Source organism: Acanthaster planci, linkage group LG03 (assembly GCF_054643075.1).
Source record: "Acanthaster planci isolate LZ-2023a linkage group LG03, COTS_SCS, whole genome shotgun sequence".
NCBI lineage: Eukaryota > Metazoa > Echinodermata > Asteroidea > Valvatida > Acanthasteridae > Acanthaster > Acanthaster planci.
The window spans coordinates 18,628,280-18,653,365 of NC_141779.1; the positions used below are offsets into that span (position 1 = coordinate 18,628,280).

The 25,086-nt window shown below is 41.5% G+C and overlaps 1 protein-coding gene across 19 annotated transcripts in view; it reads left to right on the forward strand.

Moving 5' to 3' along the window:
- Positions 1 to 4,502: 4,502 nt before the first annotated feature.
- LOC147799703 (uncharacterized) overlaps positions 4,503 to 25,086 on the forward strand; it is a 45,967-nt gene continuing 25,383 nt past the window's right edge. For 10 of the 19 annotated variants that reach the window (XM_087134272.1, XM_087134278.1, XM_087134274.1 and 7 more), the window contains exons 1-14: positions 4,503 to 4,943; positions 6,307 to 6,573; positions 7,215 to 7,371; positions 8,548 to 8,730; positions 9,596 to 9,637; positions 10,483 to 10,802; positions 11,345 to 11,462; positions 12,163 to 12,414; positions 14,886 to 15,107; positions 15,787 to 16,071; positions 17,454 to 17,522; positions 18,874 to 19,083; positions 21,518 to 21,631; positions 24,021 to 24,044. In XM_087134272.1, coding sequence (XP_086990398.1) covers positions 4,842 to 4,943; positions 6,307 to 6,573; positions 7,215 to 7,371; positions 8,548 to 8,730; positions 9,596 to 9,637; positions 10,483 to 10,802; positions 11,345 to 11,462; positions 12,163 to 12,414; positions 14,886 to 15,107; positions 15,787 to 16,071; positions 17,454 to 17,522; positions 18,874 to 19,083; positions 21,518 to 21,631; positions 24,021 to 24,044 — 2,365 coding nt within the window. In that variant the 5' untranslated portion in view covers positions 4,503 to 4,841. The remainder of the gene's footprint in view (positions 4,944 to 6,306; positions 6,574 to 7,214; positions 7,372 to 8,547; positions 8,731 to 9,595; positions 9,638 to 10,482; positions 10,803 to 11,344; positions 11,463 to 12,162; positions 12,415 to 14,885; positions 15,108 to 15,786; positions 16,072 to 17,453; positions 17,523 to 18,873; positions 19,084 to 21,517; positions 21,632 to 24,020; positions 24,045 to 25,086) is intronic. The other 9 variants (XM_087134275.1, XM_087134290.1, XM_087134289.1 and 6 more) reach the window with 7 other exon arrangements.

Genomic DNA, 25,086 nt, shown 5'->3' on the forward strand with positions numbered 1-25,086 from the left:
AGAGGTTATACCCGCAGGGCCTTTACGCTGAAATCCAGCCTGCAGTTACCACGCTTCGACGTGTTTTAATTTGGAAACAATTCGTTAAAGGGGTCGAAAATTGATTTTTGTTGGCGGGGCTCTGCGGTCTGATGCGATTTTAAATATATATTCTACTACAACGAATGTTTCAAGTTTGTTTGAATAGTGGCATTACTATCGATTCAAAATATTATCCTCTTGGCAGAGAGACAAGAAAATGAAAACTACTTAAATGTTTCTAATATTAACGAGAGATCTGTTTGCAGGGGCTTAAACACTGAAGCCTAGGTCTGTTGTTACTCTGATAAACCCATGATTAAAAAGCTAATCCTGTCACAGTAATTGTGATGATCATACTCGAGAGACGCGTGCTCCTGGCTGGAAGCCGCTCTGTGTGTGTATACGCGGGACTTGATGACCGGATATTAGGCTAAGAACCCATGCACCTCATGCACCTACGAAGCAGAATTCGGGTCAAAAAGATTCGAACATGTTTTTGCAAAACGGATTGCCTCTTTTCAAAATCGAACTTGTTTTTTGTTTTTTGAATGTATTTTTAAACGAATGACATTTTTAAAAGGCCGTATTTTTTATTTTGAATGTATTTTTTTAAATCAAATAAAATTTTAAAAATGCAATACAGGTTGTTTTTTTTTTAGATTCTAATGAATTTTTAAAGAGCGGATGAATTTGTATAGACTGAACATATTTTCTAGTTTGGAATAAATCTTTAAAGAGTGAACATGTGTTCAAAATTCGAATTAGATTTTATAGATCCAACATTTTCTCAAGATTGGAACGAATCATTAAAGTCTTAAGATTTTTTAAGATTGGAATAAAATTGTTGACTCCGAATATATTTTTAAAATTGGAACACATTTCCCAACGTAAAGCTGTCATTCCACGCACGCATCTCATTTCATCCGAATTGAGAAAGCACCCCAATTGAGAAAGCATCCAAATTTCTAAAGCATGCGCGCAAAAAAAATCCAATCTTTTTGACAGTGTTCAGTCCGAGGTTCCTAACCCTTTTGGACGATTGGCCTTTACGGTCGTTGCCTTTGTTTTTGGAGCCGCACCTAGGAGTTTGCCTGCGCATGCCGAAAGTAGCCGAATCGTCCAGACAGGTTTGGAACTTTGGGCTAATCACCCGTCAAAAAGATTGGATGCTTTTTAAAAGCTCATGCTTTAGAAATTTGTATGCTTTCTCAATTTGGATGCTTTCTCAATTCAGATGAAATGATATTTCGGGTAAAGTGCGTGCTTGGAATGATAGCTTTACGTTGGAAAAGTGTTCCCATTTCAAAAATATATTCGGAGTCAACAATTTTATTCCAATCTTTAAATGTTTGGACTTTAAAAATTCGTTCCAAGCTTGAGAAAATATTGGATTTGTAATATCTCATTCGACTTGTGAAAACATATTCACTTTAACTTTTTTTCCAAGCTAGAAAATATATTCCGTCAGTACAAATTCATCCGCTTTTTAAACATTCATTCGAATCTAAAACATATTTACTGCATCTTGAGCATTTCATTCGGTTTTAAAAAATGCCTCCCAAGAGTCAAAAAGACGATCTTTTAAAACGATATTCGTTTTTGAAAAAAGGGCATTCCGTTTAGCAAAAACATGTTCCAATCTTTTTGACCCGAATTCTGCTTCAAACCCACCCCTCTCTGGAGAAGAGTGTTGCTTGAACATTAGGTTGGTTTTCTCCATGATTACTTCATATTTCCGGATTTTTGAAAATCACCAACTTTTGTGTCATTCCAAAGAAGTAAATTTCATTCTCATGCTGTCGAGCTGGCATAACAAGGATATCAAATTGATTCAGTTTCTCGCTGTCTCGCTCCATTATTCAGTCCTCGAGCAACCTCTGAATTTGCTTCCTGCAAAAAAATGTTCAAACAAAACGCCGGTTGTTGAAGGAAACTGTTTCAATATCGTGTCCCTCAATGTCTCTGCGACTTGTCCTTCCCCCGAGGATAAAAACTTGGAATAAAGTTTCCTAACTGCGCCACGCAATGACTGGTTGCTTCGTACAAGACATTAAGGACGTCGAGGATGCTAGATCTCCCGTAAGATGAGTGCCAGACTTCATCAAGTCTGCTTGGATGCACCTTGTCTTCCAAGAAAATCCTCCGAGGTTGATGGGTCTTTTGTGTAGAGTAGATGTGTTTATACCGAAGGCCACCTTCCTTGCGCTGAGTATCCCCGAGATAGGTAAGAACTTTAAAACCCGTTGCGGGAGGGGGCGTTGCTTCGACAGATAGATCTTTTCCAACGTGTGCCTTCTGAAATGGAAATTAATTGCCAAACAATCTTGGATAAAGTTGAAATATCAAATTGAATAAAAAAGAAACGAAGCAGACAAAAATCACATTGTTGGCTTCTTTTTTGGGGTTCAGGGTGGGGTGAGGGCACGGCCTCCTCCCCCCCCCGATCCGCCCTCGATCAGAAACGATGCTAGGCGTGGGACATCCAACCGAATTTGTTGACAACGGCCTTCCACTTTGCCGACGTATGCGTACTCCTATTTTGAAAACCAGCAAGGCTTCGTCTTTAGCCTCCGTTGATGCGTCTGGAAAATAAAATATTGTTTATTATTTAGTAATTTTGACCCACTACATAACACCTTGGGCTGGTATTGCTTCGAAGGGAATCACGCCCTTGCTGATTATCTTTTCTATAGTTTCTTGCGGCTTTGGCTAAGAGTTGATTCATTGGTGGCGCTATTTCAAATAGGTGAACACAGCAGCTCCGCAGCTGACGGTCACTTGGGTCAGGACGCTGTGCTGTTTGTTCGTCTGGCGCACTTCGAACTCTGACTGAATTGGTGACGCTTCTCGTTGACTAGCCCTAGCCTCGCCTCTTTGAGTCAGTGACACAATCGCGGCAGTGTCGTTGACCAGATTAAATGTCCTTCAATTACAATGGAGGTGATTTGGACAAAATTTGGATAAACCACACAATAATGAGAACTTCAGAAAAAAATGCGCAAACCACACAGTAACGCCATCAGTAAGGACTCCTCCTTCAATACTGATCAGTGTAACTTACACCAATTCCTCGACTCCGTTTTCACTAAACTACCCTGAGACATCCTGGGGCACTAATTACGACGGAATAAGGAGAGGATTTTGATGACCCTTTACCACGGCCTGTTGATTAGTTCAATAGTATGGTGCAGGCTATGACCATTTCACGTCAGAATCAATTTCTAAGATGTTATGGATAACTTAATGTAACCTACTTCACTGAGCGTTTTTGCCCAGTCTCGTTTATCAAAAACATAATACCGGGGATGGATTTATTTAATCAATATCCTCCGTCTGCATCGAAGCGTTAATATAAAATTGGAGGCAATGTTGTCAATTATTTGGCTACTGATTCAGAGGTCTTGGAAACCAATTCAGACCTCTACGATTGATATATACCATGGCAAAAACTTTCATCAGTTCACAGAACCCTTCACTTTTGTCAGAAACATGCCTATGCTTTGTTCTTTCATTAGGGAGTTAAATTGAGCCAGGTATCTGTTGCACAGGTGATAAAATTCCCACAGTAGTTCTCCACAAAAGCACTTTTTAGGAAATTCATCCCTTTTTTTTCTTTTTGAATTTTCATTCCAGTCAAAAAACGACGCTTTTCTCCTGTTAGCAGTAGTAAACGGGTGTTTATCTATCCGTCTATTATGGTGTTCCATATGTGCCATCTATGGGAAGGATAACAAATAACAATTGCGGCGCTGGGAATTGTGGATAGGAATGTTTAGAAATGAATTAAACGACTTATTAAGCGGCGGGAGGGATACCTTTGTCCGTCAGGTTGTGAAGGATGGATGCAAACAAAACAGACAAGGTCGGATGAAACAGAAGAGATATGATAGGCGTAACTGAAAAATCTGAAAAGAAAGAGTGTAAAGATAGCAGTATAAACACAGACAGTCCCTTGCTTACGGTCGTGTAACGATCTGTACGAAAGAACATTTGCTCATCTACGTTAAAGCATGGAGGAAGGAACCTCCATGGTTAAAGTAGACATGGGAAAATTGTAATTAATCCGCTCTGTGGAATGAAATAACTCTTCAGTTTCATGGAAAAGGAAAAGAAAATCGACCGCCGATGGAAATCTCGCGGAGCCGCCTCTGAAAGGACTTAGATATATACTGCTGCCCGACAACGCTGTTCGTCGAAGTTTTCCATTGATACAAATCGGAACCGGTGGACCGTGACGGAGCAACTTGGAAAGATCTTGGGCCGTGTCCGAACTACTTGCATTGGCTGCGGCTTGAAACGACACGACTGCAGCAAAGCGTCGTACCCTTTTTTTGTGCGGAATTCCAAGCCGCAGCCTAAAATGTTGAAGTGCGCCGCCTGGCGACCAGTCGACCTTCACAAATTTTGCCCTTGCATACGTCATGCAGCGCAAGCGAGCGCCCCAGCAACCTCCCATGTCACGTGACTAAACAACATGGCGACTGACGTCTCTGCAAAGACATGAAAGAAAAGCTCGCTGAACTTTTGCAGGAGTTTACTTACAAAATCGACTGTCGAATAAATATTGTTTGCTAGGAATTGAACGGATGTCATGGGCTCAAACTTCATTAATGCCTCATAAGTTCCAACATTTTCTTGTTCACTTATTTAGGGTCACGGATTTCACAACTCGTTTCCGAAGGTAACGGTACGAAGCAACCAATTAATTACCTGTGGGCTATGCAGTTTGGTGTACCTGTTGTCTTGCGCGACAATGATCCGCTTGCCTACCTCAACACGTAGGATTAGGAGATAGAAACTTCAAGAAGGGTGATATAGAAATGGCAACAGTCAACACCGGTTTCTCTTTGCTAGCACGTGGAATTGGCGAGGAAAAGGTTCATCGGGGACACAGGAAATTAGAAGTTTCCCTGGAACCTGAGGTGAGACTTAGGCCTAACATTTGAATTTTGATCAAGTAGGCTAGGCCTAAGCCGAACGTTAGAATGCCTGGTAGGTCTGTGCCCAGTGGGATGTCTGTTTACCACATCATCCACAGCCACTCCACCCATTCTCATGGTCGGGATGACATTACTGAGTCTTGATTCTTTCTCTGATAAATTGGAGGGGCCTATTCTATATTTCACATTTGAAACTCAAAGGGGCCAAACTAGTGTTGCGATCTATGGAGAAAAATCTGAATTACTGACTAGACTCTTAACCTTTACATCAAATATGCCTGAAATTTCACTATTTATGTGCTATAATTATAAATAGCTCCCACACTGTACCAAAAAGGTGTCAGTTATTTTGATCATGTTGCACCAACAAGAGGAAGAAACATGCGACTCCCTGTACAAAGTGAATTGCTACTCCTCCCATGTCCTGCAACTTGGCTCTTGTGCCTTTGCCCTTCTACCTTTGCCCATGTGCTACTCTGATACAAGTAGCAGGCCTTGTAATAGTATCCCTGGAATTGTGGGGTTAGATGTCTGCTTCACTTTGTGTAGTAAAGCAGACATCAAACTCTAGTTATTGGGATGCTAGTACCTAGACATGCTAGAGTATAGCACATGGGCTGATGAAACAATCCCAGATGTCTTCCAATTTTCTTGATGAAACTATGTGTCTGAAGTCCCTGGAGTGCAGTGAGTCTGCTTTGTCTCGTTGGAGTTGCAGTGGTTTATACACTGGAAAACTCACATGCAAATGTATTTCCCTCCAGGGAAAATGTTCAGGTAGTCACTTAGAAAACGCTTTTTTTCAGACCAGTCTCGTAGAGTTTGTTTCTGCATTCAATTGGGGACCTTGAACAATACAGGACAATAAGGTCCCCGATTGACAGAGGGTCCCCGATTGACAACTGTGTACAAAACATATGGGTGGTCTTCTAAAAAAGTTAAAGTACAAACAAAAGAGGAACAATAGGGGGTCCCCAGTTGCAGGCAAATACACACTTGTGTGGGTTAGTACACAGAGTGTCATCAAGTGGCATTTGTGTATGGAACTCTTTCCCCCTTTCAGCGCCCACCAGGTTACCTTCCTCCATTCGCAAAGGTTTTAACTAGGTGTGCAAATGAACTTGATTTTCTGCATATGAAATTTGTGTGGTTCAGTTTTTGTTGCTCTTTCGCACTTTGGTGAAGGGTCAGTGACCACGGGGAAATGAAGTTCTCAAGGTGGAGATTGAGTCATCTTGTCTTCTGAGCCCTGACATTTTCACTGACTTGTGGGCAGACTGTTTCCATGAATACCAGTGATCATTTTGGTTGACTTTGTGCTCCTTTTTTTTTTGCTTTTCTGCAGGATTACCACAATATTCAAGGGCGGAAGTTTTACTTGCCTCCCATCCAGCAGAGGGCGTGGCCACAGGAGGAACTGGACTCACCTCGGGAGCTCCACACCCACAAGACGTTCACGACGCGGAAGGGCGCTCTCTTGCTGTACTCGGAGGATCTCGCCTTGACCGCCAAAGAGAGGGCGGAGAGCAATAAGGCCTTGGAGGCAGAGGACACGCTGAATCTTAACACATTCCATGACCTTAGAAGTGCAATCTTGTCCTATGGGGCAAAGGTTTGTTTGATGTCAATGTCAAGTTTGGTGTAGTAAGGATATCGTTCATCAGCCAAAATTCTTTAAATGTTGGGTACGAGTAGATTATTATATTCATGTTCAGCTCATAGAAATTTACAATAACATAAATCAAGGACAAATGACAGGTGCTTGCTGTCCACTCTGAGTATATTTGTACATGTGAATGATCTGCCCCAGCATTGTTGCCAACCAGACTGTTTTTCACAGAGGTTGATCCTGTTGACAGGTTGCATGGAGAATGAAAAGGATATTCATGACAAACCACTTAGCGGACTTTCAGGCTGTGCATTTTTCAGTTCTTTTTTTTTTGTACAGCTTTGTACCATGTGTACGTTGTGTTTTTTGCTGTTCTGTAATAGACACCAGAACAGGCAAGATGGTGTTGGTTTGATGTAAGTCAGCTTACTAAACAGTGCATTGTCAGGAATTTGAAAACTTGATTAGAGGTTTTACATGGCATCCATCTTGTAGGTCAGCACTTTTGTTCCACGGGGTCACACAAAAGTAGACCACTTGTGCATACCCAATGGAACAAAACCTCTAAGCTGCAAGATGGCCACTGGCAAAACTTCTGTGTACACTAATATATGTCAAGCTTTATGGTCATTGGCACTGTCCAGGATGCATCATCCGAGCCAGTCTATCTGGGCTTCGTCCACAACAAACATGCCCCTACCACTCACCGGGCTGTTCGACCGGGCTTCTCAGCCAAGAGGTACCTGTCCAATTGGTCCAGGAGCTGGGATGACTCGATACTCAATACCCTCAGAAACAATGGTAAGGGAAGAGAAACACTTTGAGGAGTGACTACTCGACAGTAACTATGATTGCAAGGTAGCCTATACAGCATTTACAGACACCCATTGTGTATGGGTAACAAGTCATGTTTATAATGTGTAGTGAGTGATATGTTGTGTTTTATAGCCTACTTAGCCACACTGAGACCATGAGTGCAGAAAAACATGTCCATGTAAGGCCAAAAAGTCTCCGGTTTCTGGTAAGGGGCTGACTCCAAAAGTGGTGCAGTGACGTGGCTTTTTAAAAATTCTTTTGCCTTCCCCTTTTTTTTCTAGAAATGTACATGTGCTTGTATATTTGTACCGCTGTTACCAACATTGAATTAGACTGGCCTCCCTCACTATTTACTGTTTAAAAGCATTTTCCGCTTGTAGATGTACACAGGACATAAGACCACCTTGTTTGTGTGATTCCCAGATGTAAATGTATAATACAGAAACAACGTCATCTGAAAAGAGTGCCTGTCTAGACGCATGGTGGCCTAGAAAGACTCCTTTACTGTACCTATTACTCAACCGTACCCCATCTTTAACTTTTAAAATTACGCAGTAGCACGATGCCAGTTGATCAAGCAAGTTGGGCAGCATTGGACATCGTATTATACCAAATATAAAACTTTTTTATTTTGCTGACGTGCAGGTCTACAGCGACGCGTGGACTGACCAGACTTTTTTGGGGGCCTAAAACAAAATCATGCTAACTTTGTTAAGTATTGAGCCAACAACTTTCCCTCAAATTAACATGAGACAAAATACAGTGTCCTCAATATTTCACCTGCCAAGTTTGGGGACTTAAAATTAACTTTAATTAAATTAACTTTAATTAAATTTTACCCTCTGATGGCAAAGCTAAGCAATATCAGTATGAAACCCAAGACTCGACTGGTACTAAAACAATTTTGAAAAAAAGATTCCTCATTCAGTAGTTTGGTGGCACAACTATGGAGAGAATAGAGATGGGGTGCCAAATCTTTCTTTTGGCACATTAATTAATGCAGTTGTCAATACTTGCCTTACTCTGGTGCCAGTCTATTTTTCTGCATTGCATGTTTTCGGTGCCTTAGGTTTTTGGACTCCTGTACACAATATTTACAAATCTTCAGACTAATTTGCTGAAGTTTTCACAATTGTTAAGTTGTAATTTTTCTTCTGAAAGGTCACATATTGGACAAGAATCTTTTCCAAGAGAATGCCCTGGCACCAAAGATCCTCAGACGCATAAATGATGACCTATCTGGCTTGCCAGCACCATACCGTGTCACCAGGAACATGCTAATGGCTCCTGGTAGCCCAATCATCTATGAATTCTATAGGGTTCGACCAAGCAGCGCTGATTCTGGTGAGTAGGTCCCAGAAACTTAGGGTGTGCATTTCTCCATTTGACCTGAACCTTCCAACTGTCAAGGTTGGTTTGGTGTATTCGACTGCAAAAAGTCTGCAAGAAATTAAAGCTGCTTTCATTTGGGTCCTCTTTTTTCTCTAGTAATGAAGACCTTTAGTAGGTTCCAATTATAAACTGGAATTACAAATTCCAAATCAACCAGTAAAATTCATTATTTTGGTGCGGGAGTCTTAACTTTTTGCAAACATGTTTCATTAGAAGGGTGAGCAACTGAGAAGTATGGAAGCATGAAGTTGAACAGTGATACCTGTTTTGCCTATCATATGCACTGGTACACAGTGGTTGCTACCCATTCTGAGTGAGATGAACTATGTGTGAGGATGGGTTGACGTCATGGTCCATTCAACCTGCCTCAACTTGACACTTAGGGTGTGTTCGAGCGAGCTACTCATGTTAACACAAATATACTCTTGAGCGCTGAAACGGCTGGAGTACGACCCGTGGGTCAGTGAGAGTATACTCTCGATAGAGGGGGAGTATACTCCTGCTCCCTGCATCCTTCACTCGGGCCAAGTATTTTCCAACTGGATGGAAGTGTACAAACTGATTTAAATGGGTCCGCTCAGCAGGAAATATTGCCCTGCAGCCTTTCTCCCTGAGCAAAAACTCAGCCGGGAACCAGTCACCAGCCGTATATATGTAACCTTTTCTGGCGAAACAATGATTCTCTGAGCATTCAAGGGTTTTATTAAGTAGTTCCATGAAAGTTTTGAGAGAGGGGACTTTAGTTTATTTATTTTCTCGTATGTTATTTCAACCTGCTTATACTGATCAAGCTTAACCAATGGAATTCCTCTCTCAGGTTCATCACTGTCAACTGAGGAGCGATTGAAACGCAAGCTTAGTAAGCAGACAGTACTTAATGTGTCTGGTCTCTGTGGTGTACTTGAAATTGTCGATGCCCAGCTTTTGTAACGGAAGTTGTGGCTTGCTATTTGTTTTCAGAGTTGTGGTATTTTAAAAGGGAACAAAACAGAACATGCATCATCTTGTAATCAATGCTTGTGAATATGTCAAACAGTTTTGACAATCACAATATTTTCTGGGGGGCATTTCATTGATTATTCATGCTTTCCCTAGTTCTGCCACTTCATGGAAGCCAGTTTCATGCAAAATATTGGGCTAATTTAAGATTTCGACAAAGTGCAAAACTACACATAGGCTTTTTTGGCCTTACTGTCAGGCACTGGACAAAAACTGGACTGGTATCCCTGCCACTTGCTTACCAATCTTGTGGCAATGTGAGCCAGGCTTTACGCTTGCTTCTGTCGTTCACACTTTGGGAAAAGACTGTCACAGACTTTTTTCTCTTGTTTTTGCATTCCCTTTGTACTAACCCAGACTGTGTACAAAGTGCCTGCTTGATTGGCTGCTTTTATGGTGGTTTCTTTCTATTTCAGAGTCACATTCACTTGCCAAAAATGGACACTGTGGCCTGCAAAGTGCATGGCTTCTTGTAACATTTCCAGTGGTTGTTTCGTAATCTGCAAGCATGTTGTTTTGTCCTGTGGTGCACATCTTTATGGTATCCCACTTCAGTGATTGGCATGTGAGAGCACACATCCTGCAATCGAATCGACCAGCATCACATATTACAATCTTGCTTTGAGAATGGCTGAGCTCCAGGATTTTACCCAGATTTGTTGCTGTACACTTGACTAGTCGCATTTGACATGTTCTAATCCTTAGGGCGGCCATCGGAAGATGACTTTGACACTGACAGAGAAGGCCGGCGGACACCCATGGTGTCATTCAATATCCCTGGCTCCATTGCAGCCGTGGTGCGTGACGAACAGAACAAGCCCCACGCCGTCCCTTACTCCAGCCTGGCCCCCGATGAACAGCAGCAGGTGTTGCAGCGCCTGCTGCTGCAGAGTGCCATGCACAAGCAGCTGCTGGAGGCTGCCGAAAGGACCGGCCAGGAACTGGGCAGCAACACCTCTCTGGCTGGTAGCAGGCCGGTGACCGTGGAGAAGATCAAGAAGCTGAATATGGGCAACGCAATTGCAGTGAGTATTTCCGCAGTGGTGTGCTCTTCACAAGTGTATTTCAAGTTTGGACAGCAACCATTTGTTGGCTAGAAGTCAAGTTCCCCTTAGAATCTGTGAACAAAAGATCAGCGACCAGCAGCTGATGTACTGTCACTGCTCGAGCCTGTCCTGAGCATGCATAAATACATGTAGTGGCCATGTTACTGCATGGACTGGGGTCAATGTCTTGCAACTGCTAAATACAGGATAGTACAAAGCACAGAAGAGAAATGCATATATGTAGCCCATAGAAATCATGTTGATTTACATTGATGTACATATGTGCATTATGGTGTATCTAAGGATCATTGTGAAATGGAAACAGTTTGTAGATTAAAAACAATTTTTCTCTTTTCTGAGTGCACTTGAAGCTTTTCTTTTTTTGGAGCAGCTTTTGAGTTAACCAGTACTTTAGAAATGTTTTGTAAGTGTATCAAGTCGACGAGGCTCCAAGATGCATGTTATTTAAAAACCAAGGCTCATATTTCATAGCACTCCTTGATGTGACTCTTCCTTTCCAGACGTTAGTGGACACCAATACATCAGGCCTGCTGCAGGGGCAACAGGTGTTTGATGACAAAGGCTTCAAGGAGCTTTATAAGAGGAAATTCGGTCAGCAAGCGGAACCATCACCTCCCAGTAAGAAGCCGTGATCCTGTCTCTGTATTCTCTGTCTTTCACCTTCAGACTAAACTTGCTGTTGTATCAATGTATTCGTTGTTTTTTGTACTAAACTAAACAAACACTTTCCATAAGATGGGAGGGTACATAAAGATAGCTGCACAAGTTCTGACCTGACTCAGGCTGTGCTAGCTAAGGTTTCTACGTTCACTTTGGAGTTAGTCAATCTATCTCCACTTATCAACCTCTTTCAACTACCTCAGCCTTTCTGCTTTATCCACCTTGAGGAGGAATACCCCCTCATCGGTTGAAAAGAGGCACATTGGTCGGGAGCGTTCATTTCGTTGGTAGCGATACGGTTGTAACCCGTGCATTTCCTAGTCGTTTGTGAGCCAGCAAAGTTCATTTCCAACCAAAGGAGCCTCCGTTGCTAGGATAGTTGAGCCCTCTCTTGGTCCAGCTCGAGGCTCATTGTAGACTTTGTTCAGTAGCAGGGAGGATATGACCAGCTGTGACAATAGTTGCCAATCCTTTGCCATTCACTCCTGTGTTACAATGCAAAATGTGAGAGTACACACAAGTGACTTTCACCTGAATGTGCAGAGACCAGCAGCATTATTGCATTGCTGCCAAGCAGAAGGCAGCTGTGGTATTGAAGTGTTATTTTTCTGTTGTTCATTTTATTCAGTTGTAATAGACAGTGGATTTTTGTTTTCAGCTATTCGGAAAGGTCTGACCCACAGTGCCCGTCGGTCCCACTTCCCCAGTGTTCCCACTCTCCCGCCGATCGTGTCATCATCACCCACTTTCAAACCAGCAGAAAGACAAACCCTGAAGCTGGACTCCAAACTCCCCCAGATTACAATGGAACCGCCCACTCCCCAGCACCCGGTGCTAAGCAATAATACGCAGAGTCAGCAGAATTCATCATGGGGACAGGAGAGCGAGGATTTCAGGGAATCCTGGCCTTGTGAGTTTCTGTTCTGTTTTCTGTCAAGCACTGCTGAGCTGAAAATAAGGAGAGATGGATCGACACCTGACATGATACTAATAGACATCATTCATGTACAGTACAGGTCAGAATTTTAGCCGACACGGTAACACGATCAGTGAACCTGACATGCTGTTTAATACACGCTTTACGGTTTTTACCATGCTTTGCTGGTCCACTGCACGATAAGCCTGACCCCGGACCTCATTATCTCGGCAGGGCTTATGACCGCAGACCGCAAAGGTGCCCGACAACATGCAGTGTACCACTGCACACGCAGGGCTGTCGCTCCAGCTTCGTGTACGCGTGTATACTGTACACATACATGTACAGCATTCATGTACATGCAGTGCCTGGCTGGCAAGATGACCGTCTTGAAGTATTGAAATATGTATCACTGTCACAGCCGTTTTCTTTTGGTTTTGGATCGCGAAAGTTGTTCAGTTGGATTACATCTGGAAACTGTCAAATTTCAGTGATTAACTGGCCAGTAGTCCACCGTGTGTGTTCAGCTACTACAAAACTTTTTCCCAAATGTAAACTTTTAAGTTTGAACTCATAGGATCGACTGGAGTGATGGCGACGCTATTCTTGTTGGTTCTAATGCTAGGTCGTTTTAAATTTGAGCAACTCACTATTGCGCGAGAAACTTTTTCACAAATGAACAGTAACCACGAAAGAAATCCATTCCTCAGCTAGAACTATTATAACAAGCTGATTTTACAATGAAGTATTTCTTATTTTCTTAATTTAGTTCATGTTTCAGAATTCCAGTAAATTAAAAAAAAAAACCCACTGAACTTGCGTAAATTTTAACTTGACTTCTTCATTTGCTGCCACATGTGCTGCGACTGTGCCGCGACCAAGCAATCACAAAACTACAACCACCCCAGCGCTTTCATCCCTACCACCAATCATAAATCGAAACAAGTATTGCATATTCATTTCGATACAGCACCAACAAATGCAAAACTACAGCCCTTTCACGTCACACGACATGCATATTTATGAAGTTCACATGGGTGCTACTTTGTCCGTTGCATGCAGCCAGTGCATGCATGTTGCTAGCGCTAGTGCAGACCTGACTTCCTTTCATTTCGGTATGATCTTTGCCATTCAGTTTGGTCCTAATATTGTCACAATCAGAGCAATTTTTTTAGGTAGGTTTTCCAGCTCAAAGGTCGAAAACTGATGGGAAAAATCCCCACCTCACATTGAATTTATATTCACGTGATTTGAACACACTGAGCTCAAGTACCGCAACTCTGTGTGTATGCTAAAATCCGCGCTTGTGGGGGCTGTGTTGACTAAAATTTGGCTAGCAGACCGGCGAGGTCAAACCCTCGTTTATATTTTGTGGATTTCTTACAAAATAGTTTTCTCTAATTTAAGAAATGTTTTGCATAAAAGCTGCTAGTTATAATTGTCTTGGTTGAAAAATTGATTTCACATTCAAATATTTTCTGTGCCTGAGTCAGAAGTTTTGGGAGCAATTCAGACATAAACCAAAAGTGTTGCCTGCATGGCACTTTCATCGATCCTGTATGGACAAACAAAATGCTTTATCTTTGAAAAGGATTTTGTGATGCCTGCTAGATGCAAGGTAAACTACTGACAACATTCCCGTGGAATTTGAAGATTTTACTTGAGCTGCAGTCAAACTGAATACTTTTCGTCGTGGGAAACTAGAAAAATGTCCCGGTCAACAAAGGCCTGGCTAATCAGGGGTTTGCCTGTAGCGTGTGCATGTTTATACTCGCAGATTGGATTGCAGTGTCGGCGTTCTCTGTTATGCAGCAGTCAGCGTGTTTCGTGTTTGCGGTTAACTCCTTTCGTGTCTGTTTGACTCGATGCACGCTGACACGTTAAGCGTGTTTGCGTGTTGGCTAAAATTCTGACCTGTAGTTTATTGGCCATCTTGAATTGAAACCTGAGAATTAAAAAAAAAGCAGCGAAACAAAAGTTCATCGCTAACTCATGTCAAGTTAAATTCACAATAATTTGAAATTTGTGGTAAGCTGTATCTAAATGTTTTAAGGCACATATGAAATAGTTTGCACCACCCTATAACAGATTACATTAAATGTGATAGATTCAGGGAACAAGATCAAACATGGTTTCCCTATGCATCTGGTCTATTCTGTGAACCGTGACCTTATTAGTCCGTCACTCTGTGGTATACAAAAATCTTCCATACTTCTCATGTAATTGATCACATTGTCTTCTGTTGTACAAACTGTACACTTGTCCTTAAGAGCGTGTCGCAAAATGAATGGTAATTCTACAGCATGAAGTAGCCTCCTCAGGTCATGTGAGATCTACTTCTCCCAGTAGACACTGCTTGATTGCTAATTGCTTTAGGGAGAAGAGATGTTATGAAGAAAGTGCTGATGAGATCAGTTTTTTTTGTTCCAACTGCTGGTATTGTGTTATTTCTGTTGTACTTTTAGCTGATGAGACCAACATCTGGAAGGCTGACATTGACGAAGAGGAGCTTCTCAAACAGCAGCAGGCAGCATCCGAGGAGGAAGGGGATGAAGAAGATGACAGGGAAGAAGAGCTGCATCGCTCAGAGACAAAGACCAAATCAGCCAGGTCCACCAGGTCCCTGGGTCAGGGGAGGACACCTTCCAAGCCCGCCTCCATCTTGAGCTCTGTCAGCGTGAGCATGGGTAAGTCAGTAGTCCTTTCAAATAGATTGGTCTGTTTGCCTTAACCCTAACCTTCTCCTAGATTACTTAATATCAACTGGGAGGTTTAGGAAGATGCTTGAAAGACTGAGGACACGAAAGCCAGACCACTGATACTAATCATGGGGCTTGACACAAGTAGGCACTGTTATGTGTCAAAGGTTTCAGGCATAGGAGAGAGATTTGGGAGAGTCAGGAAGGTTGCTGGCTAGAAAGCTAGGGGGTGTTGGGTACAGGGGAATCTTAAACCTCTTGCTGTGCATGGGGACTCTTTCTGTTTGCTAAGACATGAAATGTATCCTTTGAGGGGACACAGCTTGGCTGCAGATACATTCCCATGAAATACAGACAAGCTTTGCTGCTGGAGGACGTGTGTCGTTAATTTGAAAAAGGTAATTAATCCCTTTGAATTTTCAACTGCCCTAAGTTCTGAGGTCTTAAATACCTGGAGGATCATTTGAGGTTAGTTTACAACTACCTGTTAACATCACAAAGCCCCCACTTCAGGTGCAAATTTTAGTGAGAGCAGGATGTTGTTCATTTTGTTAAGATTTTAAGCCGAAAGAAACAAGCACGCTTCAGCACCATACCTACAAACTTCCAGTTTTTCAACAAAATTCTGTTTCATTATCAACTCTTGATACTGTTGCTTGATTTTCAGAGGACCTGACAGGACCGATCATCTCTGGTGCCAGCAAACACCAGTCCAGCAGTGAGAAGAGCTACGGGGGTTCGTCCAGCGAGGCTGGTCGCAGCATCAAAGGCAGCCAGCTGCCTGGCAGCCTTAGGGAAAGTATGCGCTCCTACAAGGGTGGCAGGAACAGTAACATGGGCAGCGTGGTGCTGGGACCGGATGGCGAGATCCTGTCCATAGGGGGCGGTGTTGGCATGGGTAGCGTGGCTGACGCCGGGTCGTCGGTGGCGGATGCGACTGATAACTTGCAAGGTATAGCGGGGCTTGCCATTTGCATCTAACCCTCAGCTAAAAATCCAGATTTTTACCTACTGCATGAAGGCTCAGCAGCTTTTCTTGTTTAGGGCGTTGACTTATCTACCAGCCACAATTACAAGCCGTTACCAAGGAGGCACTCTCATTTTGTCTACTTTCCAAAATTAAGGCATACATGTATCAGCAACATCACTGAGGCTGTGTCAGAATATTAAGGCTACGGCTCAATGTAATACATGCCTTTGTGGAATTACTGACTAGCAGCTATAGCCACTTCCCATGTAAGCATGTATTGCTCCCTAGCCTCAGTTACTTGTACACAGCGAAAAGTCCTTTGCGTGGCAGCCTGTTTTTGATGTGAGTTTTTGTTTCACACTGATATGCACGAGTAGATCATTCTCACACTCATGGATACCAGCATGAAATACCGGTAACCCTAACCCTACCACATGCTTCAATATCTGGCTGTCCTTGAGGTTGAAGTGTCCTTGTCCAGAGTTAAGATTCAGATCGCTGCTGTATATGAACGGGTTCATGAATCAAGGCAGCATTGGTTGTGGACGCATGATCAGTGTGTTATACGCTTCAAGACAGACATCAAATTCTGGCTGCCAGATAAGTCTGCTCTCCGATGGACATGTGGGCATGGTATGCGCTAGTGTCATGAGGAGCACAGTTTAGTTACCCAGCATATAGTAGAGGCATTCGCTCTGAAAACTATACAGCGCAAGATAATATTTGAGAGTATTCCTTTCTGTCATTCAAATCAGAACTTGTCCTCCAGTTCCTAGCCTTTGCCATTGTGTGCTAGAACTTGTAAAACTATTGTACCTATATAGTTCATGTCAACAAGTTATGTGATGTAACTCATCAACCCTGTAAAGAGCCGAAGAGTGCTGAGTATGCAGAGGCCTTCATTATCAGAGATACACCCATACTATGTTGTCAAATGGTATTCTCCGACTGGTTTTTAAAGGAGCCTTACATGAGACCGTTTGACAACGCATGCTGCATTTCATGTACAACTTTCCCCTGCTTTAGGCATTACTAGTGTCCTTGATACTAACCTTATCTGCTTTTAATTTGACCTTTTTTGGTTTTTTGAAGAATTTTCCGACAGTCTGCAACACCTTAGATTCTGACCTATATGCCTTGTATAGGTAGCTCAGGCTCATCTTTGGCCTTAATTAATATGCTGTTGACTAACAATGGCTGTAAGAACAGCATCCTTCATGTAGACATCCAGCCAGTCTAGCTCTTGCTTTATTTCTTGCATACATTTTTTCCGTTTGCAAATAATTCTTCTTTTCCACCTTAGATTGCTAATTAACCCCCTTGCAAACTTTCCTTTTTTTATGTTCTTACTTTCAAAATGGAAGCTTCCAGCATGGCCCACTCTACCCATATGGGGGAGTTGGAAAGTTTGGATGAGCTTGATGAACAAGAAGGTACCAGTATTACCATTGCATGCACTTGTGGCATTACCATTCAACATCATGTTACATTTAACTGCACAGTTTTTACATCCAATCATCCTTTTTTTTTGTCGTAGCCACTCCAGTTTGCTTGTGTGGAATTATTTGGGATCGATCCAAACAGGTCATTTTGCTGCACTGTTTCAATAGTTGAGACATTCAGTTTGTTGAATGTTTGTTGTGTCGTCACAAATAGTTGCCGCTTCGCAAACTTTCACAAATATTTAGTGGTATCAATAAGTACAGGGTCGGTCATTTGGATTACACCTCAAGCAAAATCAGAAGTGAAGATAATGTCATTATACAGGCAGTTGTGGTTTCAAGGTCTTGTTCACCATTTTCTGAAGGAATTAATTTTGCTGTAAGATTTGCCTGAATAAAGGCCTGTTCCTCATACTACAGCTGTATGTGAAAGCGAATCAAATTTGACGTCATAAAAGAGTTCTAGCAAAATTTAGCTCGAGTTAAAATATATTCATCTTTTGTGAATTTGTGTTGCAAATATTTGATCAAATGACTCACAAATTTACTTCTGTGTGTGTTTTTGCACCAAGTATGAACCGGCCTTTATAAACTGAGCTTATGAGGAAAGTGTGAGGGGTTCTGAAGGAAACACAGAATTAGGGGGAACAAAGAGATGTCACATGTTCCTTACACAAATGCTGGAGGTTACGACAAAGCCTCGGCCATACATGAATATAACTTTTATTTCTGGTAAAGAAATCAAGTATTCCTCAAAAGCGCCCCAGGCATTTTAGCTCACAAATCTTGAGGGATCTCTGAAGATATGCGGCTCAAATATATTAATTTCCAACTAAGGAATATCCATCAATGCTGCTTGTCAAGAGATAATTTCCACAGGCGTGTGCTCTCTGCTTGGATAATTTTTGACTTGTTCCATAAGTATTATTTGCTTTCCTTGCTTAGGATGTCCATTTCATTTTGTTTTATTTGGCAATAAATCCAAACAAAAGAAAGTCACAGTTCGTGTTCCAAATCCACTTGTGGTGTTCACTTTGTACATGATAAATATTGCATCATTTTGCTTTCCATTGTTTCAAACAGTGACATGTTTCATCTGCTAACCTTGATGTGCCCTTTGTTATGCTCTAGTGGAGGTTTCATAGTGCCTGTAACAAGATTGTGGTATGAAATTGAACTGGAGGTCTTAGTTCCACTCAGATCTCACGGTGAAATTTTGCCTTTGATTGCCTTATTTGTTTTTTTGACGGAAAGACTTTTTTGGTTGACAGTGGAATGATTGCCACGTTGGAGACTTTGTTTTTGCTACATCACTATCTGCAAAACCTTTTTCCCCCACCAGATGACACCTTGTCACAGGACTCAGGTCACATGTCATCAGAAGAGGTTGAAGGTCATGACCCTACCCCAGTTCCGCAGCCAGTCCCCATACCGACAGCGAAGTTTGGGGACGATCTTCCTGAGTCCAAGCCACCGAGCCTGCCCAGCTTACCACTGTCCAAGCCAACCAGGTCACAGAAGTCAGCAGAGGAATCTGTACATTTGGCAAGAGGTGAGAGACTAGACCACAATTGACAAAGTTTTCCTGTAAACATTGTCACTTTTGTGACAGATTCAAGAATCCCTCCTTTTAAGTTTTCCGCAGCAGACGGCCTTGCTCCTAGCTTGCTTGGATGTAATAGCAGATGTGTTTCTTGAGTTTGTAATGCCTTTTTCAATTGTGCTTATTATTTTCATGATTAAAACACCATGGCACAGGGTGCAGTTATGCATAAGAAAATGAGCTTTACAAAAGGCCTAGAATAGCATTGGATAACATGTTTTTATACAAGGAAGATTACCGTAGCATTCCAAAATAATTGAGGTTAAATGATTACAGTGTATCTGGTTGCTGATTTTATCATCAGTTGAATTTACAAAGTGCTGAAGGTAAAACCTCAGCTATGAAAAACAAGAAGTCAACCTAGATTAACAAACACCTCATCCATGCATGTTTTTTATGTTCTTTGAAGGGCACCTCTGAAAATCGTAAAAAAAACTCTCATCCTGTGCCCATATTTGATGTTTCATTGATCGTTGATTTCTTAAACTAGTTATTTAATGAATCAGTGCGTCTTCTGACCAGTTCTTTCACTAGCAAGCCCATCGTTGACACTGAGCGATAATCCTGATTTAGCTAGTTCTAGACAATCAATGGCTAAATCCGTCTCCTGCCCCACTAAGCCAAGGAACACACCAGCTTCACTGAAGCAAGGTAGATCTGCTTCATTCCACACACCCCACCATTGTGACACAGCTTGATAAACTGCACTCAGCACCACATTTACAGACGTTGATAGAAGTCTCAAACAATGACAGGTGTTTACAGATGTTGATAGAAGTCTCAAACAATGACAAGTGTTTATAGACGTTGATAGAAGTCTCAAACAACGACAGGTGTTTACATACTTCACCTGGAAACAGTCCAAAAAGTTTGGTAATTGCTTTTTTTATAAGCTGGAATTGTTTTGAAGTATGAGCACGCAGATTTTTTGGTGCTTGTTTTTTTTCACCTGAAATCACTTGCTGTGTATATGTTTCACTTCGATTGATACATGAAGCAAGGACTGTCTTGTCCCACTTCGCACTTTTTGACCATGTTGGACGAAAGCCACTGAAAATCATCTGGAGATTGGTATAGCTGAAGAGAGAAACTTCATGACACTTGAAGGAAAGGATTTTCCTTTTGAAACAAAATCATGAAGTTCATGATGGTTTGGGGAGTGAAAATGAATTCTGTAAAAAAATCAGAAAAACCCTGTCAGATGACCTTGTCTCACAGGTACTGTACAAGGTACATGCATCTTGGCAGAGTTATCTGCTTGTTCAGCATTTCTACATGAAGCTTGACGTAAGGTTTGACATGCCCAAAGCAGTCTACACTTGTAATGTGGAATGCCTCATAGTTTTCATATGACTTCAATTACACAGCATTCTTGTAGTTTTCACACAACCGATCCTGGGAATGACGTGCACATGACACAGTGGTGCACATGCCACCTGCACTGGATTGCACTCAATCTGCAGGCATGCAGTACACGGCATCTTCAGATTCTTACACCCAATATCTTTCTCCGTACAAGTTCATTTTAGCTAAACTTCCACAGGTTTGATACAGTTTCTAATTGTATACATGTACCAGGTATCATATGTATGTAAAATGTTGCGTATAGTCGTCAACATTCCCAATTGTATGTACATGTAATTTTGTATGTTTTTATTGAATGATGAGAGGACAAACTTAAAGAAAACATCTCATTGTCAACGTTTATAGTTTGGCAGACTTAACAGAATCAGTCCAAGGCTTAAATCACACTTTAAGATTAAGGCGTAAGTTAAAAGCCAATGATCAATCGCGACTGTATCAGCAGTATGTAAGATATTCTTTTTCTTGAGGGAATGTTCAATGTATTTTTTGGTGTTAACTTGTCTTCCATCTACTGGTATGTGTTTAAATGTCCATAAAGGGCTTAAACACAAAATGATATCCCCCCAAAAATCACTGGTTAGCTGATCAAACTTGATGTTACCACTTTGAAATATCCAGATTATGGAAGAGATCTCAGAAATCAAGCCATGAGATTTAGCCAGAGGATACAAGTTTGAACATCTCTTGACAACCTCGTGCAGAAAAGCCACTACAGTTGATAAATCTGGACAAAATTTGCGAAATGTTTGATATTGGTCTGGTTAACAGGTTGAATAAGTTTTTTGGGACTAGCAACTTCTGGCACTTTTTGTTTTTAGTTTTGGTTTTTATTTGTTTTTTAAAAAATAGATTTATATAATCTTTTCCTAATCTAAACAACAAATCAAGGTTCTTGACTCTGGTGATGAGTTTAACTAGCACATGGACTCAAAATGTTGGCAAGGCCAAAACTTTAGATCTCCATGTTTTGATATATTTTCCCCATCTTTTTTATATTTTTGTCTGAAAAATTTTAAAGAAATTGACATAACAGGAGGTGATCTCGATGCGACCAGATCTTTCGCCAATTTCAGTTACGGGAGTGTGGGGCAGGAATCGGTGGCGGAGGATGCCCTAAGCCAGGATGGCATTGGTAAACTAAGCCTGTTTGACGTCCACGTTTGTCGGTGCTTTTGGTGTTGTTTTTTGGGGGTGGTGATTTTATGGAGGTGCTGCGGGGTTGCTAGCAGTCACAGACAAATCGTCGCTCCTTCTGATTCATGTGCATTCATGCGTAAATTTCAAAAAGTGATATTTGTTTTCAGATTTGAGAGTCGAGGTGGTATTTTGGCTCATTTGGGTGAAGAAGCCTTAAGTTTGTTCATTTGGAAGAAGTTTGTCTACTGTCATATTGCCTCATTCTTGTTGGGTTCTCCCATTAACCATGAAAATCTCCCTGAGAGTTTTAACCACTTCCTGCCGGGAAGCCCGGTTTCGGGCACCGTGTGTGTATACGTGTGGCTGGAGTCTCCGAACTCGGACAAAGGGAACTTGGCCTTGTAACAAAAGACTGTTCTCGGAACAGAAGACCAGGCTGCTGGGCATTACCGACATTTTTTCACTCTCAATAGTGGAGAAAATCCAGCCTTGTTTTGAAACAGTAAACCACAGTTTGGGGCATTTAGTGTGAGCGGATTACCACCGGGGACAAAAGCGCTCCACCACCACAGCGATGAGCCACACAGTACTGCTGCAAGCTAATCTGGCCCCTATTGAAAAGAGGTCAGCAGTGCACTTTGCCAGGTTCGTGAACAAAAGAAAGTTGCATAACACCGCACAATGTGGGCTCTTTTTACAGGGCTGCAGGCCTGGCTGAAATACTCCAGCGTCGATAGATTTTGTCTGTCAGACTAGAGTGGTCACCAGACAGCAACTCATGTGGGTGTAAACGTCCATTAATTGAAATGATGAATTTTTTGAAGAATTTCAAAAACTGAAAATCTTGAAAAAGTCCCAATTAAGTGCGTTGCTTTTTTTAAACCACCCGGCACCAAGTGGTTAAGATAGGAAAAAAAAAAATCATGTTACTTATATTTAATGATATAATAATGGACAGACCTCATCTAAGATGAGGGTGGATTGACACAAGTTTTCAAAATTCAGATGATCAGACATCATGAAAATGGGAGAGCTCAAATTTACCAGGAGTACAGTAGCACATCATCATCTACATCCTCATCAGCATCATTATCATCAACACTTCCAGTCATTGGCTCTTGTAACGCCATCATGTGGTGGCATGGGGGATGGAAGCAAAGTGTTTGTGATCAGTTCGGTGAGAGAAAATCTGGAGTTTACTCTGACAGACGGCAAAGACCTCTGTCCATCCCATGCTGACCTTAAAAAAGGCTCATATTAAAGCAGAAAGAAATCCAGACCTGCACTGCTCAAAAGATGGGATGTCACGTTGTTACATTGTTGCTGAAAGGCAACACTTGCATGTGAGAATGGAAAGTGCTCCAGCATCATGTGCAAGGGAATGAACTCCCTGAAGGGATTTTATCATTTTTCAATCTGTTGTTTAAAATGATATGACTCGTCCTTCACCTTTGCTTCCAACACCTATGCATAACCCAAGTTGAAACTAATAACACATGCAAATGAAAGGTACGCATTAACAATATTCAGTGACACTATTCACTTCATTGCAGGTTATTGATAATGAATACTTCCATTTTATTCATGTTACTGCCAAGAACTTCACAATTGCATTTCACTCTAAACAAAAAGTCTGTTGTGCTATTTATTATCACTAGGAATGTGTTAAATATGTGACACAGGGTCACCCGTTTTTTTTTTCTGTGGGCAGGTTTTACTGGCACTGAAGTTAGTCTTGCTGTTTATGTGTTGGTGATTCTGTATTGTCCATGCCAGGCTGCAGTGTCTGAATGTTTACGTGTATCACTTATTTGTTTGGGAGATCGGGTCCATTTTCATGTGGCTGTTACAGTGTGAAGAGATGTAAACTTGTTTAAAAAGATTCTGATTCCTTAATCTTCCTTTATGGCTTGGAGTTGCTAATGGTTGGATGGACGGGATTGGAGATTTCTCTTAACTTATCACTGTTTTTGAGCCAAATTTCATCTTGGATCAGAGTCCTCAAAGTACCATCACATGTCAGTGATATCTCATCCATGCTTAAATCAAGACACAAGATGTCCAGATGAACATTTTGTGAAATGCATGACATGTACTTTGCTTTTTTTAATCCATTGACCCTGTCTTTTGCCCATAATCCTTACTGCGGAAAAGTTGTCCACTCGGCTGTACTATACCATGAAAAATGGGCCCTGTTGAATGGTACGGTTTTGTGGTATGCATGAATATAGAAGAAAGCATACTTGCATTGTACAGTTTTGTAATGCTTACTAATAACTCTGCAGATGCAAAAAAACCTAATATTACCAATTGCAAAACCACTTGTAAATAATAAATCATATTTTGCCTTCTGCTTTCCTTTTCCTTTTTATTTGCTAACAAAGTAACCCCGGCAATACTTATTACTGGTAAGCAGTTAATCCATTGGTAATTGCTCGTTATCAAGGCAGTGATGCAAGTGTCTTATCATCCATGTCTGTACTCAAACTTGAAATAATTACACTTCTTAAAAGATTTCAATTGGGACAAGAGGGCTGCTTGGGAAACAGTGCAGGCTCTTATGATGGTATCACAAAGAGTTACTTTGCTTGTTGTCTCTAACTTGACTCAGGCTTTCTCGAGTGGCATATTTTGTAACTCAAACACACACTTGAGTTGCATTTAGATTGAACTTAAATTCTCAGACTCATAATCAAAGTTGTTGTTGGTCAAAAAAAGGGATTTGACTCAAGGAGCATGAAATGAAAAGATCTCTGTGAGTGTGGACAAAACAGGAGCAGAAGCCCCGTGACACTGACTCTGGCATAAATTTTTGGAATCAGTGTGTAAGAAACTCAGAAAGTCCATTTCAGTCAGCCGCCAATGAGTCCAAATTAACCGTTACCCAGGGTTCTGCTGCACTGAGTCCTTTTTGCCTTTGGCAGTTCAATTCAGATGCTACATGTAACTTTGCTTTGGATTCACACCTTTTGCTTGACCCATTGCTAAAAACCAAGGCTTTCCATGTAACTCATTGCCAATTTCATATGTGACATTCAGGAGTAACAATTGATACCAGCACTGGTAAGTTTTTGAGAATTGCAATGGAACAGGACATATGAAAGGTCGGAGGAAAACAAAACGGTGGATTGAAATATCAGTTCCTGATCCTCTTTCTTAGCATTGCTGTAACCATTGAACTGTCAGTAATGGTGTCAGCATTATTTCTGTAATTAAAAACGTGCACTCTTTGTTATTTTGTTAGTGTCATCAAGATGGGTTTGAATGCCTGAATGAGTTCAACTTTGACCTTTTGTTAACTGCACAAAAAAGTGAAGATCTGAAACATTGGTGTGCTTGGCTTGTTACGCCGATACCAAACTGCCATTACACAAAGCGTATAGAGGATAAAACCTATTTACCGATGTGGCCACCTGTTTTTTTATAGCCACTGTTTTTTCAACCGCTCCT